This window comes from Cucurbita maxima, unplaced genomic scaffold (genome assembly GCF_002738345.1).
Source record: "Cucurbita maxima cultivar Rimu unplaced genomic scaffold, Cmax_1.0 Cma_Scf00007, whole genome shotgun sequence".
Classification (NCBI taxonomy): domain Eukaryota; kingdom Viridiplantae; phylum Streptophyta; class Magnoliopsida; order Cucurbitales; family Cucurbitaceae; genus Cucurbita; species Cucurbita maxima.
This window is the reverse complement of record NW_019272023.1, coordinates 5,075,595-5,089,848: the sequence shown is the minus strand read 5'-3', so window position 1 is coordinate 5,089,848 and position 14,254 is coordinate 5,075,595. Positions and strand designations below refer to the sequence as shown.

Sequence of the window (14,254 nt, the reverse complement as noted above, 5' to 3'; positions counted from 1 at the left end):
TTTTTTTTTTTTTTTTTTTTTTTTTTTTTTTTTTTTTTTTTTTTTTTTTTTTTTTTTTTTTTTTTTTTTTTTTTTGCATCATTGTTATGGTCACTGTATATTCTCTTCTGAATCTGTGCTGAAAACTTTCTTGTTTCATCTGTTGAATACTTCCATCATGCTCTTTCAGTGCCGAGTACGGAATTGGTATACAAATTGATTTGTACTGTAAAGAAAGATCAGCTCTGTGCATAAATTTTGTTCAACTGGAAGGCGCTGTCAAGGCTTTTGGAGGCTCTTGGCTGAACTGTGTACATAGTTATGCTGACAAACTTGATCCAAGAACATGTTCTCCCAGGCGTAGGCCCATGTTTCTGACCTGGTTAGTGACATCTAGTCTTGATTCATGTAATTAGTTTGCGTAGGTAGCTTGAAATTGTTTTTTCATTCTACTATTAGAAAGTTTCTCGTAGCATTTCAGGTAGCTAGTTCAAACACTTAAGATTACTTCGGTCTCTATATATTTTACATGGCATTTTCATTCATGATCAGAATGGTTAATTCATGCATTCTTTTATTCCAAAAGATTTTCCGTGTGGTGATACATGCCCCATTTGAAATAAAGGTGTTATCTAAGCTAGGGAAAATTCCTTTATTTTTTGAGAATTGAATAAGAAACTATGTATTTAAAAAAATTAAGAAGTATCTAATCAAACCTATTAAATTAACTAACTCTATTGGAGTTATGGATACCATAGACAATTGAGAATTATGGATCTCGTAGGCATGAAAGGATTATCTTTAAGATTGACTTTCAGAAGACCTAAGATCATGTGGATTGGGATTTCTTGGTGGATAAGATCCTTGCGAAGAAGGGTTTTGGGTTCAATTGGAGATCCTAGTTATGAGCTGCATTAGGATAGTTAAGTTCTCCATCCTCATCAATGGTAAATCTAGAGAAGGATTTGTGCTTCAACATGTCTTGGACTAGGTGACCCTCCCTCTCTTTTTCTTTTCCCCTTGGTTGTGGACAGCCTTAGTAGAATTATTCACTATTTTAAAAGGCTTATTGCGGCCTTGAGGCGTAAGATAATATTTGTTGTAAATTTGTTGTAAATAGTTAACCAAGGAAATTCAACTAACCCACTACCAAAAGCCACTGTTAGGAATTTGCAATGGAATGAAGCTTGAGGCTTTTGTCTTGGAGGCATCTCAGAGCCGCCCCTTGCCTCAAGGCTTACGCCTTAAATGATCTTTTAAATATTCGAATTGTTTCAAAGCAGGTCGTGGTTAACATTCTGGGCGGTTTTTCAGATTGAGAAGAATCAGATAGCCTTGTCTCTTCAGTTTTAATTTCGTTGATGATATGAAATTACAAAAAAAAATTGGCCAAGCTCCCAATCAAAGAAGCTCGATAAAACCTCTCCTGTTGGAAAAGAGAGAATTATAGCTATAATGATGAAAGAAGGGGAGAACATTTACACCAAGAAACAACTTGATAGATTGGCAACCTTGATGGGGTTTGGGTTTCAGGGTTTAAGTGTGGCGGCTTCCTTTGGTGTTTGGTTTAAATTGTGAATCTGTCAAGTTTGGTAGATTGGCAACTTCGCTGGGGTGTTGCGTGGGAGCCTTTCCTTCCTCCTATTTAGGTCTCCCTTTGCGTGTAACACCAAGGGCCTTGTGTGGTAGGTCATGCATGGAGGAGTTAACACCTTGGATTGAATCTTGGGTAAATAGTCCATCTTGGTTGTGCTGCTTTGTATTCTTCGCAAGAGAGCGGCATAACGTCTCCATCATGTTCTCTGGTGATGTGATGTTTCAGGTGCTGTTTGGAGCTGTTCCTGTAAGGCGTCCAACTTTTGTTTTGTCAGCTCTCAAGGTTGTAGGTGAGATGTTTAAGGAGCTTTTTCTCCACTCTCCTTTTTGTGAGAAAAGGGCTGTTTTTGGCTGGTTAGAGTGCGCTAGTTTGTGAGGTCTTTTGGGCGAGAGGAATAAAAGAAGGTATGAGGGTTAATAAGAGACTGTCTAGTGATGTTTGGTCCCTTGTTAGATTTTCTGTTTCTCTCCAGCTTTGGTGGGGAGACCTTTTTGTAATTACCTTCTTGATCTTATTTCATTGGATTGGAGCCTTTGTAGTTTAGTTCTCTTTTGTTGGCTTTATTTTTATATGCTCTTGTGTTCTTTCATCTTTTTCTCCAAAGTTCCATTGTTCAATTTAAGAAAATAAAAAAGGATTCAGTGACAAGAAAATTCTAATAAAGTACGTAGGTATCCACTCTCCAAGCTTGACATAATTGAGATTCTTTCTAAACCCCCAAGTTCCGACATCCATTAAAATAAGTTAATAGTTCCAGGCTTTCTTCGCAGTTCTCACCTTGTGATTAGAGAGTATCTAATGTTCTGGAGCAATCTCTATGAGAGGCTTATCACCAAGTTGCATGTCTTCTCATAAGAGAGTACTTAAATTTCTAGCTAGAGGGTCTATAACTCTTTTATAAGGTGGGCTTCTGGGACTTCACCATTTAGTTTCATCGCAAAAAGACCACTCTTGAGAGACTCCACCTAGCGCATCTTGCAATGTCAATTATTTCCTCTTTGATGATGGAATACCTAAAGCCATTTAGCAAATAAAAACCTCCAATCTTCTGCCTTGGCGAGTGTCATCCAACTTGAAGGATTTCTCCAATATGCTAACAATTTTCTTGGGAAGCTTTCAGATGGGCACGCAGTTGACTGCTATACTTAAAAGCCTTGCTTGAATTAGGACAAGATAGCAGCCTTGTCGACTAGAGCTTTGGAAGTTAAGTTGGGGGAAGGTGGCCGGACTGATTGACAAGGGACTTGGTTTTCAATCTTCGGACCCAAAGAATCTACCCTTAGTGTCAACATTGTTAAGTGCTTTGGAGGTTTTATGCAGAATCCCAGTGGATGAGGGTGGTGGTGAGCATCCATGGAATTGGGGAGTTGGGATGGATTCCCAAGCTTTAATCCTAAAAATGTGAGATGTTGAATGAATCATTTGATTATATGACATGCTCTTGAGCTGAAATTTTCTTGGTTGTTGAATATCACGGGTAGTCAATCCCCCTTTCATCTGTGCTGGGAACACTAATGGTAATGAACGTATGTTGTATACAAGTACTTGATAGTTGAAACCTTTAGATGGAGTCTTGGGTCCTTGCATTCCTCGGGTCTTTTTTTTTCTATTACAAGAATGCTTTTTCCAAGGCTATATCCAGTGCTATATGGTATGGTAGGGGTGTCAAAAGAAATGACCTAACCATATACCAACCAGTTCTTTATCTAACCACCTTCCTCCCTGACCTTGCCTTTGTCTCCACATCCACTACTCTATTTACCTCTCTGATCTTCCCCAACTCTCTCCAGTGCATGATTCCTCTCTCTGATTATCTTTCTTCTCCTTGTGCTATATTGCCCTCTGAACTTGCTGTGCCAGGTATATGACCATATGAACCTTACTGTGCCCGTTCTCATGACTATTGTACAAAGAAAGTTGTATAAGTAGTTTGTTTGTTTTTTGTATACAGAAGATTATTTATCGAGACGTTTTCATAATACCAAATACTATTACTATTTTCTCTCTTTTTTCCTTCAGTCTTATTAGAGAAGTTTTAGGCCATGAATAAGAGCTTGTTCACATATGGTCCCATGGAAATTGTATGTACAAGTATTCATTTGGGGGGGGGCATCCTGCCTAGAAATAAAATTACCTTTTATGAGTCTGTTTGTTTGGCCTGCTTTAGATGATGATGATCTATTTGGTAATGATATGGTGTCGTGGCCATATATTGTGACAGGTTTTGATAGACTTTTATGATAAGAGAAAGATGAGCAAATTTTGAGATTCTTGACTTGTTTACTTTAATCCGGGAAAAGAAAGAGTAGCATTATATCCATGGAGAGAGATAGCTCGCAGCTGCAAAGTTGAGATATAGACTATATATTTAACTTGGATTATTGTGTCAAGACGTGGCTGATCCTTCCTTCTTATTACGCGACTCCAGTTGTAAAGGTAGTCCCCCAGGATACTCCAAAAAAGAAATTTCAGATTTTATGTAATACCATTACACTTTCATTACATTTGTACATGATATCATTCCCTTTTCTCATCTCACATCCTTAACTATTTTCTAAAATAATTTCTTCCATGTTTAAAAAACCATGCCCATCTAAAAGTAGTTCAATATTATGAGCTTCATTTCCCGATTTAATTCTGACCCTCTCCCTGATGAATACAAAACACTTTCTTTCCATCTGGTAGATTTGTTGTAGTGGTTTTGGGGCCTTCCCCTTTGAAACTGTGCCGTATGCATTTTGGTTGGGGGACAATGCATTCATTCTTTTCTTGGACTTTTGGTAATCAATGATGCGTGATGTTGCCTACAACTATTCAATTAATTTCCTTTTTCAACATGCACTACGTTGATAGAGGTACCTTATTTGCTTTCTACTTGAGATGTGTTGTTCTAATTGGAGTATTAATTTTTTGCTTCAAAGTGGAACACTGAAATATCTAAGATAGAACTGGAAAAAAAGAAAAAAATATATATGGAGGTTTCTGAGTTCACAATAAATCACATGGTATTCACAGTAATTTAGATTGATGGAAAAAAATGTTTCTTTGTTGGGGGAAAAGTTTATAAAATTATTAGTGACATGGATAGTTAATATAATTAGAAGTCTTCATTGTATAAAATTGTAGTAAAATGAGTCCATGGTCCAATAAATAGCAACTGAACATTACGCTTTGAAACAATGAACTAATATACATTTCCTACAAATTTTCTCTTACAAGACAAATCCTTTTCTACACGTGCTCTATCTTTAAGGAACCAATGACTCAAAAAGTGTAATGTACCTGTCATTTGACTTTTAAACTTCTATATTTGAATTCTTTCTCGAACTGTAGAAGACGATATTAAAACCTCTGATAAATTACAGAGCAAAAGTTGGGAGAAAATTTATCCTTTCCTCTTTTCTTTTTTTTCTTTTAAATTCAGATGGGAGCTAATCAAGTGCAGCTTTGTTCCTTCGACCTGTCAAAGGTATTGGCAAGCCATCAAATATTGGTCTTGAAACAGTTGAAATTGCCTGTAAATCTGGCTTCAGACTCCACTTTGAAGCAGACCAGATGGATGAAGTGATGCCATTTTCTTGATCTGGCAAGCTTGATGTGCTTGACGACTTTCTGAATCCATCAGCAGCCACAAACAAATCCCCCAAACCAATTGGGATTGGAATCAATCCGATATCATTGTCGCTTGCCAAATTAGTTCTACTGGAGGTTTTGGGTCTTTGAGCCAAGCCTTTTCCAGCATTGGATGAGAAGCCGTTACTACCACCACTGCTGTTGTCATCTTTCAAGAGCATTTCAGGCGTATGGGAAAAGTCAGCTACAGATTTCAGGCGCCTTCTGATCAACTTATCATTCCATTTGGGATCTCCATCCCCGGCTTCTACAGATTGCAGATCAGTCAGATCCCCTTTCTCACCCATAAATCCATTCACTAAACTCTTGGTTTTTCGATGGTGATGTGTTAGGAGATCCGGGGTCCCAGAAACTGGCACGTCTTCTAAATAATGGGAGCCTCCTTTCCCGTAGACTGCCATTTCATAACCACCGTCAATTTTGCTCTTCTGATCCAATGGCTTAAGCCCATAGTATCCTTGTAAAGAGCTCATGGCTGGGGAAACCCTTTGTTCGGAAGACTTCAATTTGAGGGACTGGAAAGATTCAAAGAATTCTGATGAAAGACGGCTTGGAGTCTTTTCGGAGCTGCTCTGTCTGCAAAACGAATACTCTTATCAACACAAGGTAATGGGTGGAAATCAAAATATTAGAATCATCCACTTCTAATTGAATTGTAGCGGATACAATGTAGTTTGATACATCACTTGGGATGAGTTCCAATGTGGAGTTTGTACACTTGGGAATAAAGAGTTATAGGCAGAATTTTTGCCAATTAAATCAACGACGATGAATTATATTCAAACATTGACATGTGTTATTATATTTATAATGGATGTGCCATCTACGAGACTCAAAGTATATATTAATTTATAAGGATTAAAACATTTTAAATTTCTTTGTAAATTCAATATGAATTTAACTATAAATTTTGTATGATCAAACCACCTGAGAGCGATATATTGCATCACAGTACAGCATCCACACTCACAATCAGGGCTACACGCTATCATAAAGACGAACCATTAAAGACCTAAGGCTCCAAGCATAACGAATAGCCCTGGCTCCACGCTATCATTTACTTTCTTAATGGCTTCGCTTAGGCAACTCCTATCATAGTTTTACAGATTGAAATACTAATTGAACCCCAACCTTAATCCCAACCCAAATATGACCAGTAACTGACAATTCTGCAATTTACTGACTTGCTATCAAACTCAAACACATTCTTGTGCAATATTATATGGAAACAATATGATGAACATCAAAAAACAAACACATACCCTGAAGTGTTTAGGCCTTCCAATAGGCAAGGAGATGGAGGATGCCTTCCAGGAAGAGGAATCTGGAGAGATTTAAGAGCAAACATTTGGAAGTCCGTGACTAGCCCGTTCATCTTCTTTATATCTGCAACCTGGTGAATCACGATGAAAAACAATTAGAATTTCCTCCTAAAAGATATCTATTAATTTTGATTTTTTTTTTTTTTTCCTTCCTTGGGGGTGTAAGAAACTGAGCTTTGACCTTTTAATTGAGAGAACCAAATAACAAATAATATCGACCACAGGTGAATGGAATTGTCCATGCTCTCGAGGGAAATTTTCTATCATATGATTACACACTGCCCGAAGAAGGAAGCCGATATTCATCAGAATTGCCGAATATCAAACTCCAACTAATCATGGAGCCAGGTTTCGAGAGCAACCCATATTAGTTTTGTTTAAATCTAGAGTTTTCAAAAACTCTATTCAAACATCTGGGACATAACAATTTTGACCCTTTGATTTCTAATTTTTGCATTAAATTTTACAATTTTCCTATAAAATAATTGTTTGATTTTAAACCAGTTTTTCAATTTTTGTTAATTTTTATTTTCATCTATGTTTTCCCCACAACAAAAGATACTCCTGCTTCGCCCCTTTTAACTCCCTTCGAAAAGGTCGTATTGAGCGGGAGAACAGGAAACAATAGCTGGTCAACATCTACATGTAGTCCATGCTAATCAAATGGTTATCTCGTGGTGAAAACACTAATAAGTTCTGATTCATTCCATTTTCAATACAAATCCGTCATAAGCATCATTTGATCATAGCAGAAAATTCAAGGGACGAATGAGTTGTCATCGCTATGGTTTTTAAAAAACTCATCCCAGGCCAAAAAGGAAACAGAGTAATTCTAACCTTTCGGTGAAAACGATAGATTTAAAATAATAATTATAAAAAAAATAAAAAGCAACATCTGACACCCAACATCATAATACCAAGCAAACACAATTTTGAAATCATTTCTATTGCTTCCCCATCATAACGACGATTGAAAGAAGTTCAGGACATTTCAAACTACTGCAAATTCAGAAATCCTTTTTCTATTATAAACTCATCTGAGATTCTGAAATGTGGTTTACCTCGACACCATATTTGATTGCAACTCCAGCAAGAGTGTCGAATTTAGAAACTGGATGCACGATACAATTCGAAGAAGAAGCAACCTGCGACGTCTTCCCGGAGCTTCTTCCAATAGGCGTGTTCTCTCCGTAGACATCCACGAGATCTAACGCATGATAGCCATTGCTCTCATAACTATAGTCAAAATCCCCGTTTCCGTTCCCGTTCATCCGCCCCCTTTCCATCTGCGCCTCTCAAATCCACCATCAAAATAAATTTCCGTCAAGAAAGTAAATCCATCGCAGGATCAACCAAAACTGAAAATCGATCCAAATCAACTCCAAACAGCAACGCCAAAAAAAGAATCCTCCCGAAAAACAAACTGCAACAATCAAGACGAACAGAAACACAAAAAAGAACCCTAGACCTGAATTGGAAAAGAAAAAGGAAAACAAAACAAATGAAATCAAAGAAGAAACTTGTTCGCCTTTCGAGGTAAAAAAAAACTGAGAATCCAAAATTTCTTGGAAAACTAACGAAAGATTTTCGCTCTTCTTTTCTTTTTCTCTCCGTTACTCGTTTCTTCAGAGAACCCCCAAAAAAAATATCCGACAGTTCGAAGACTTCGACGATCACATTTTCGTTTTAAATATTTTATAATTTTCATAATCCAATTTTCAATAGTATTTATTTAATGACTACCGGGGAATTTTAAAGCATCGGGCCGGCCCACTACAGTAGAGGCCCAAATCCAAGGATTTTGGGCCATCATTGTCGGTGGGCCCAGTGGAAATCTCCGGCAAAATGACCGAGATTGAACTGTCGGCTGTTTTTTTTTTATTTTTTATTTTTATTTATATAATTATTTTATGGGAAACGCGTGGGGCCCTTTGACAGGTAGGCTAGGCAATGGGAGACTTTGAAAAGGATCCTAAAAGTGGGCGACGAATCTTAGTCCTCTCAATTTCGTTGAGGAACTATTCTGATTCTAGTTGTCATTCATTCACACCCCACCCTCTTAAATTTCAAAATTGCATTTTTAATTAAAAAAAATTATTTTAATAATGAACATGTAAGATTCCACGTCAATTGAAGAGAGAAACTAGAAAGAACATTAGATCTTCCTAATCATGTGTTTAGTCTCGTCTAATTTGATTTTACAAAGCAAGAGGAGAGCTTTTGATTGGATTAAATATATAATTTATTATTTCCATCACCAAATTAGACATTAGAACAAGCTTGCATGCAACCATAACCACTAAAAAAGATAAAATTTAGTGTCATACATTGATTAAAACAGAACTTGCACGGAAGCAAAACAACTTAATTCTCAAATTGCATTAATAATAGTTTACCTAAAACTAATAATTATTAATACAATTTGGTGCAAGATCTTTAAAATAAATCTTTAAAATAAAAATTAAATACCGACTTTGAAATCAAATTAATAAATTAGTGTTTAGGAGAGGAGCTAAGTATGAGCACATAGGGATTTTAATTGTATAATAATAAGGCTCACAATACAATAGAGTTTTTAATATAGAAAGAAAAGGGGGAAATAATAGAAAGAACCACAAATATTAAAAAAGAGTCGGATAAAAGGGAGGAAGGAAGGAAGTCCACACTCAGCTACCACTACTACACTACTTACTACTTACTACTAACATAATACTCTAAAAACATGTCTCTTTCCGGTTGCCAAAACTTTGATTCCCCATTTGCCTTTTCAAATGGACCTTTCTCTCTTCTTTTAATCATCACCAAATGTGGTTTTCTTCCCTGCTAAGCATTCATCATTCGCACATTTCAGTAAACCAATCAACCCAGAAATGATAAATGAATACTTCAGAAATCCATCTTTGTTTCTTTACTTACCAGATGCAGTTATGCTAGGTCTGTTGAAACTTCCACGTCCTCCTCTGCCGCCTCTTCCGCCTCGATCACCACCACGTCCTCTACCACCAAATCGCCCACCACTTCTACCATCACCACCGCTCCTTCCTCCACTCCATCCACCACTCCTTCCACCACTCCTTCCGCCTCTTGCACTACCACCACCATCACGGCTGTCGCCACGTGGTTTAGCCTCATCGACGGTTAGGTACTCGCCGTTAAGTTCACTGCCATTGAGTTCAAGAGCTTTGTTGAAGCTATTCCCATCACTGAAGTCCATGTATGCCATCCTGAAAACAGAAAACGTCATCCTGTCAATTGTATTGAAATCTACACAAATGCAATGAAGAACCGATAAATTTTAAATCTTTCCTTAGTTTGTTCTCCCCAGAAAACAGAAGAATACAACAAGACAGACGAAAGTAATAACAAAACACAAGAACCAAAATGCTCTTGAAGGGAAGATGCTCTATTTATACCAAAATTATTTATCAAGAAATAACAAAATACAAACCCTTTTACGTTGCCAGTCTCGTAGTCTTTTGGGATAGACACCCTGGTAATTTCTCCACAAGAACCAAAATGCTCTTGAAGGGAACTTCTAATCTGTAAAAAATAAGAAATTCAGAGGCTTCGTAAATACATCAAGTACAGTAATATGGCAGAAGCAGACTAATAAGACGCAGCAAATATTATCACCTCATCCTCGCCTAATGACCGATCAAATCCACGTACAAAAATTGTATGACTTGCTCCCCCCCTTCCACCTTTCTGGAATGAGTTGTTTCTGTCTTTGCTATTAATATCAACAAATCCATAAAAGAGATGGGTAAATACGAATATGCAAAGGGTATTGTATTAAAAAAAGGAAGATAGTTTATATTTACCTATCATATGGGGTGTATGCACCTCTTTCTCGGGCCAAGTCAAGTCTTATTTCACGATTTAAGAGGAGTTCACCGTTCAGTTCAAGAGCCTAAGGAAATATTTAGTACGCAATGTGAACATTAATCATGTGAACATTCTGAGACCAGTTGAACAAGAAAAACAATACATTATAATAGTTGGTGCACCATACAAAAATGCAAATAATATTAATAGATAATGAAAGTTCTATAAGTAGAACCCAAGTCTAAAGGAAGAGAAAATCCCCAAAAAAATTAAAATTCTGGTCTTCACAAACTATCTGTGCACAATGGATTATCCATTAATTTTTCTTTAAAACTAAAAGAATACACCACCACCTGAAATAAATTAATTTACGAGGGGTTTAACGAGATTGGAAAGTGATTCTTACTTTCTTAGCAACTTCAGCTGTCTCAAACTCAACATGCCCAAAGCCCTTGAACCTCCCATCATGATCAGAAGCAAAACGGACATCAATAGGTTTCCCAACATCTTTAAAGAAATTTTCCCTGCAATGTTTTTTAACCCAATTAAGTATAAATGCAATACCAAAAGATATACAGAAATGGCAGAGAACTGTTCAACCAAAAGAACCCATAGCTATGTTTCAAATCACATGCAAAGACCACCAATTATCAATAAATAAACTGTCAAGGAGAAATAAAAATCAAAACCAAATTATAACACAAAATAGTAATATTGACATACACATCAGCCTGTTCAACTTGGAATGACAGGTTGCCAACAAACAGTGTCTTCGATTCATTACTCTGATCTTTAGGAGTAGGAGTATTAGGCTGCATGGAAATCATTAAAATTAATTGCTGATTGTATGACATTATAACAGAGGGAGAACAAATAGCACAATGAAGTTTGTTTTACTTCTTTCTTCGATTGCTTGGTGGCTGCTTCAGTATCCTAATGCCCCAGAAAATGTCACAAAATAACAGCATTAGTACATTGATATAGAAATAGCCAAAATGGCGAGATTGTATTTAAGAACAAAAAAATAACCAGACATCAACTCAGATCTTTTATGACTTGCTGAAAGTGAATAATGGATCACTGGAAAACATGATCAGAGTACTCTCAATTACTATAAAATCTTATGAACTCGCACAGTTGCCATTTTAACTAATCAAATTTATATCCTTACTCATGTTACATGCTCAAGGAAAACACTAACCACTTTCTTCTTCTTTTGTGGTTTTTGTTCCTCGTCACTTCCACTGGAAGTATCATCGCTGTCTTCTTCATCCTCACTATCCACATCCATCTTTTCTGGTGCTTTCTCAGAAGGAACCACAGCTTTCTTTGGAGTCTGTAAAGATGTGAGCTAAAAAATTTAATATCATACAATATAAACAATTCTCTCATATATTTAGTTTCATACTTAACAAAGGAAGATATTGCAGGCATCAAACAGTTAATAACAATGAAGCCGAGCCATTATGGAGTTTATTAATATAAATGTAGGACAACTAAATTGGGGACATGAGATATTCAAGCACAACTGCAGCAGCAAAAAGCAGACACAAAAGGCAGAAAGGCCTGCACTAATGATTCAGTAAAATGTAATAGCATACCATATCCTCGTCTGAATCACTATCTTCTGAACTGTCGCTAGAATCTTTCTTAGGTGCCTGGGAAGAAGATTTTGCAGCAGGAACCTGTGAACGAAAATTAATGACCCAGAAAAAACTCCCCTGGAGCAATTAAAAGACAACTGTAGGCAATAATAATCAAAACCTCACATCTTCATCAGAATCTGAACTATCAGAATCAGACTCATCACTCGATTCATCTTTTTTAGTAGCTGCAGAGCCGTTTTTAGCAGAACTTGGCACTTTCTTCAGCTCTTTGCCTTTCTTGGATTCCTTCATTTTTTTAAGAATCATTAAAAAAGGTTAATTTTAACTGCAAAAAGTCAACAAATCTTACAAGCAACGCTTTCAGCCAAATAAATAGTACTTACAGGTTCTTCATCTGAAGAGCTATCGTCCTCATCTGAAGAGCTATCGGATCCTTTTTTGGCAACTGGAGCAGGCTTGGCAGAGTCCTTGAGGAAACATACAGCAAAAAATGAGAAAAGATGCAATAACAACTATATAGGATTCCATTCGCCCCATCGGAGTAATTAATGAAGAAAATATTGCAGCATGTTGACATCAATACTTACATCTTCCTCCTCTGAACTGTCATCTGAGTCTGAGCTACTTGACTCCACTTTCCCTTTGGGGGTAGTGGCGGGGGTGTTCTTCTTTGCTCCAGTAGCTTTTGCCTTTGGTTCCTAGAGGACGAGACCCATTAAATTGATTAAAATAATGTCAAGTATTAAAGATCTGAAAAATAAATTGGCATTCTTTCAGAAATTGGTAGCACACGCTGAGCAATTCCTATTTAAAACTCACATCATCAGAATCAGAATCATCATCGGAAGAGTCTTCCTCCGAACTACTGGAGGCCTTCTTCTTGGCAGGGGCAGCAACATTACCTTTTTCTGGAGCACTTGGTCCCTTGGAAGGGGGCGCCTGAAACAATTGAGGGATTAAAATTATCATCAAATGAACGAACTTACAGAACATACACTAATTAAAGAACAATGAATTGAAATTACTAGAAAATTTTCCAGTAAATTGTGGGAGTGTGTTTGCTCACTTCATCAGAATCTGAGGAATCATCTTCTGAGCTGCTGCTACTATCAGCAGGCTTCTTCTTTGCAGGAGCAGCAACGCCATTAGACTTTTTTGCTGGAATCTCTTTCTTTGAGGGAACAGCTTTACGAGCAGGTTCCTGGAGTTGTTAAAACCAATAAAAATAGTTAACAGATATTTCTACTCGTTCGAAAAATTTACAAATTTTAGGAACAAGAGTTACATTATAATCAATGATGAAAAATAGAAAAAAGAAACATGCAAACAAAAATAAGATCGTTTAAACAAAAAACCATTAGAAGTGAAATAAGATCACTATACATCTTTATCTAAGGACCCTTTACAAGAAGAGTCTTTCTTGAATAGGACCCTTTACAAAAAGCAAGAGGAATCTAGTCCATAATATGGCGTTTACCGTCTCTTCTTCGGAAGATGAATCATCCTCAGAACTACTAGTCTCCACCTTCTTCTTTTGTGTTTTTGCTTCGATCTTCTGTTTCTGAACTGCCTGCTCAACACCCTCGTCCTTTTTCTGCTTCTTCGCTACCACTTGTTTCTCCACAACCTCTTCAACCGCTCTCTTACCTTCATGAAAACCAACATACCAAACACTTAACAAGAACCAACAAGAACAAAAAAAACAATAAGCCATAGAACATCATCGATGACCATAGCCCTAACACAGCTTACCACATAACATAACCAAAAAGACAAATCAATTAATCTTGAAAATGCATACGATACCTTTCTTCGCAGGCTTAGATTGCAGGACTGCAGCAGGAGCTACATCAACCTACAGCAAACAAACAGAAAATCAGAAACAAAATTACAAAAACCATCCATAATTCATGTAAAAACTTCCAAAACAAAAAGAAAACACGTCTCTGAGAATCATACGTACTTTAGTAGCAGACTTCTTGCTCGACTTGCCCATTTGAAAGAGACGGAAAACTAGCTGAGCTCCGGAAAGCTTCTAAGAACAAATGGCAACGGAAAAAAGAGAGAAAAAAAGAAAAATAAAACAATGGAGGCTCTGCAAAACCCTACTCGTCTATAAAGATTAGGGTTTTGGAGGAGCGGTATGAGTGAAGTTGAGGCCTTACTTCTATATTTATAAGACACCGATTTTGTACTCGGTGCGGGTTTTAGGGTTTCATCATATTCGCACGTGCGAGTTACATATCGCTGAATCGCGGATGTATTAATCGCCGTTCAACTTCAATCTACGC

General features: G+C 37.0%; 3 protein-coding genes across 7 annotated transcripts in view; 1 reads left to right on the top strand and 2 right to left on the bottom strand.

Annotated features, from left to right (window-relative positions):
- Positions 1 to 5,129, top strand: part of LOC111481443 (ENHANCER OF AG-4 protein 2-like) — a 17,619-nt gene extending 12,490 nt beyond the window's left edge. Inside the window, exons 12-13 of one of the 2 annotated variants that reach the window (XM_023126853.1) lie at positions 170 to 361; positions 5,001 to 5,129. The gene's annotated coding sequence lies outside the window, so the exon portion shown is untranslated. Of the gene's footprint in view, positions 1 to 169; positions 362 to 3,797; positions 4,193 to 5,000 lie in introns of those variants that run through there. The other variant, XM_023126851.1, reaches the window with a different exon arrangement.
- LOC111481445 (nucleolin 1-like) overlaps positions 1 to 14,121 on the bottom strand; it is a 16,449-nt gene extending 2,328 nt beyond the window's left edge. The window contains exons 1-18 of one of the 4 annotated variants that reach the window (XM_023126856.1): positions 13,927 to 14,121; positions 13,770 to 13,818; positions 13,441 to 13,610; positions 13,030 to 13,164; positions 12,783 to 12,902; positions 12,551 to 12,661; positions 12,347 to 12,430; positions 12,126 to 12,248; positions 11,958 to 12,041; positions 11,558 to 11,692; positions 11,253 to 11,289; positions 11,080 to 11,170; positions 10,763 to 10,880; positions 10,353 to 10,441; positions 10,165 to 10,261; positions 9,980 to 10,071; positions 9,448 to 9,755; positions 9,328 to 9,351 (exon numbers count right to left, since the gene is read on the bottom strand). In XM_023126856.1, coding sequence (XP_022982624.1) covers positions 9,328 to 9,351; positions 9,448 to 9,755; positions 9,980 to 10,071; positions 10,165 to 10,261; positions 10,353 to 10,441; positions 10,763 to 10,880; positions 11,080 to 11,170; positions 11,253 to 11,289; positions 11,558 to 11,692; positions 11,958 to 12,041; positions 12,126 to 12,248; positions 12,347 to 12,430; positions 12,551 to 12,661; positions 12,783 to 12,902; positions 13,030 to 13,164; positions 13,441 to 13,610; positions 13,770 to 13,818; positions 13,927 to 13,959 — 1,900 coding nt within the window. In that variant the 5' untranslated portion in view covers positions 13,960 to 14,121. The other 3 variants (XM_023126857.1, XM_023126855.1, XM_023126858.1) reach the window with 3 other exon arrangements.
- Positions 4,702 to 8,180, bottom strand: LOC111481449. Its single transcript, XM_023126867.1, has 3 exons — positions 7,593 to 8,180; positions 6,472 to 6,602; positions 4,702 to 5,785 (listed from the first exon to the last, which is right to left on the bottom strand). The coding sequence occupies exons 1-3, from the start codon at positions 7,815 to 7,817 to the stop codon at positions 5,008 to 5,010; spliced, it is 1,134 nt and encodes a 377-aa protein (XP_022982635.1). The 5' UTR covers positions 7,818 to 8,180; the 3' UTR covers positions 4,702 to 5,007.
- Positions 14,122 to 14,254: the final 133 nt, after the last annotated feature.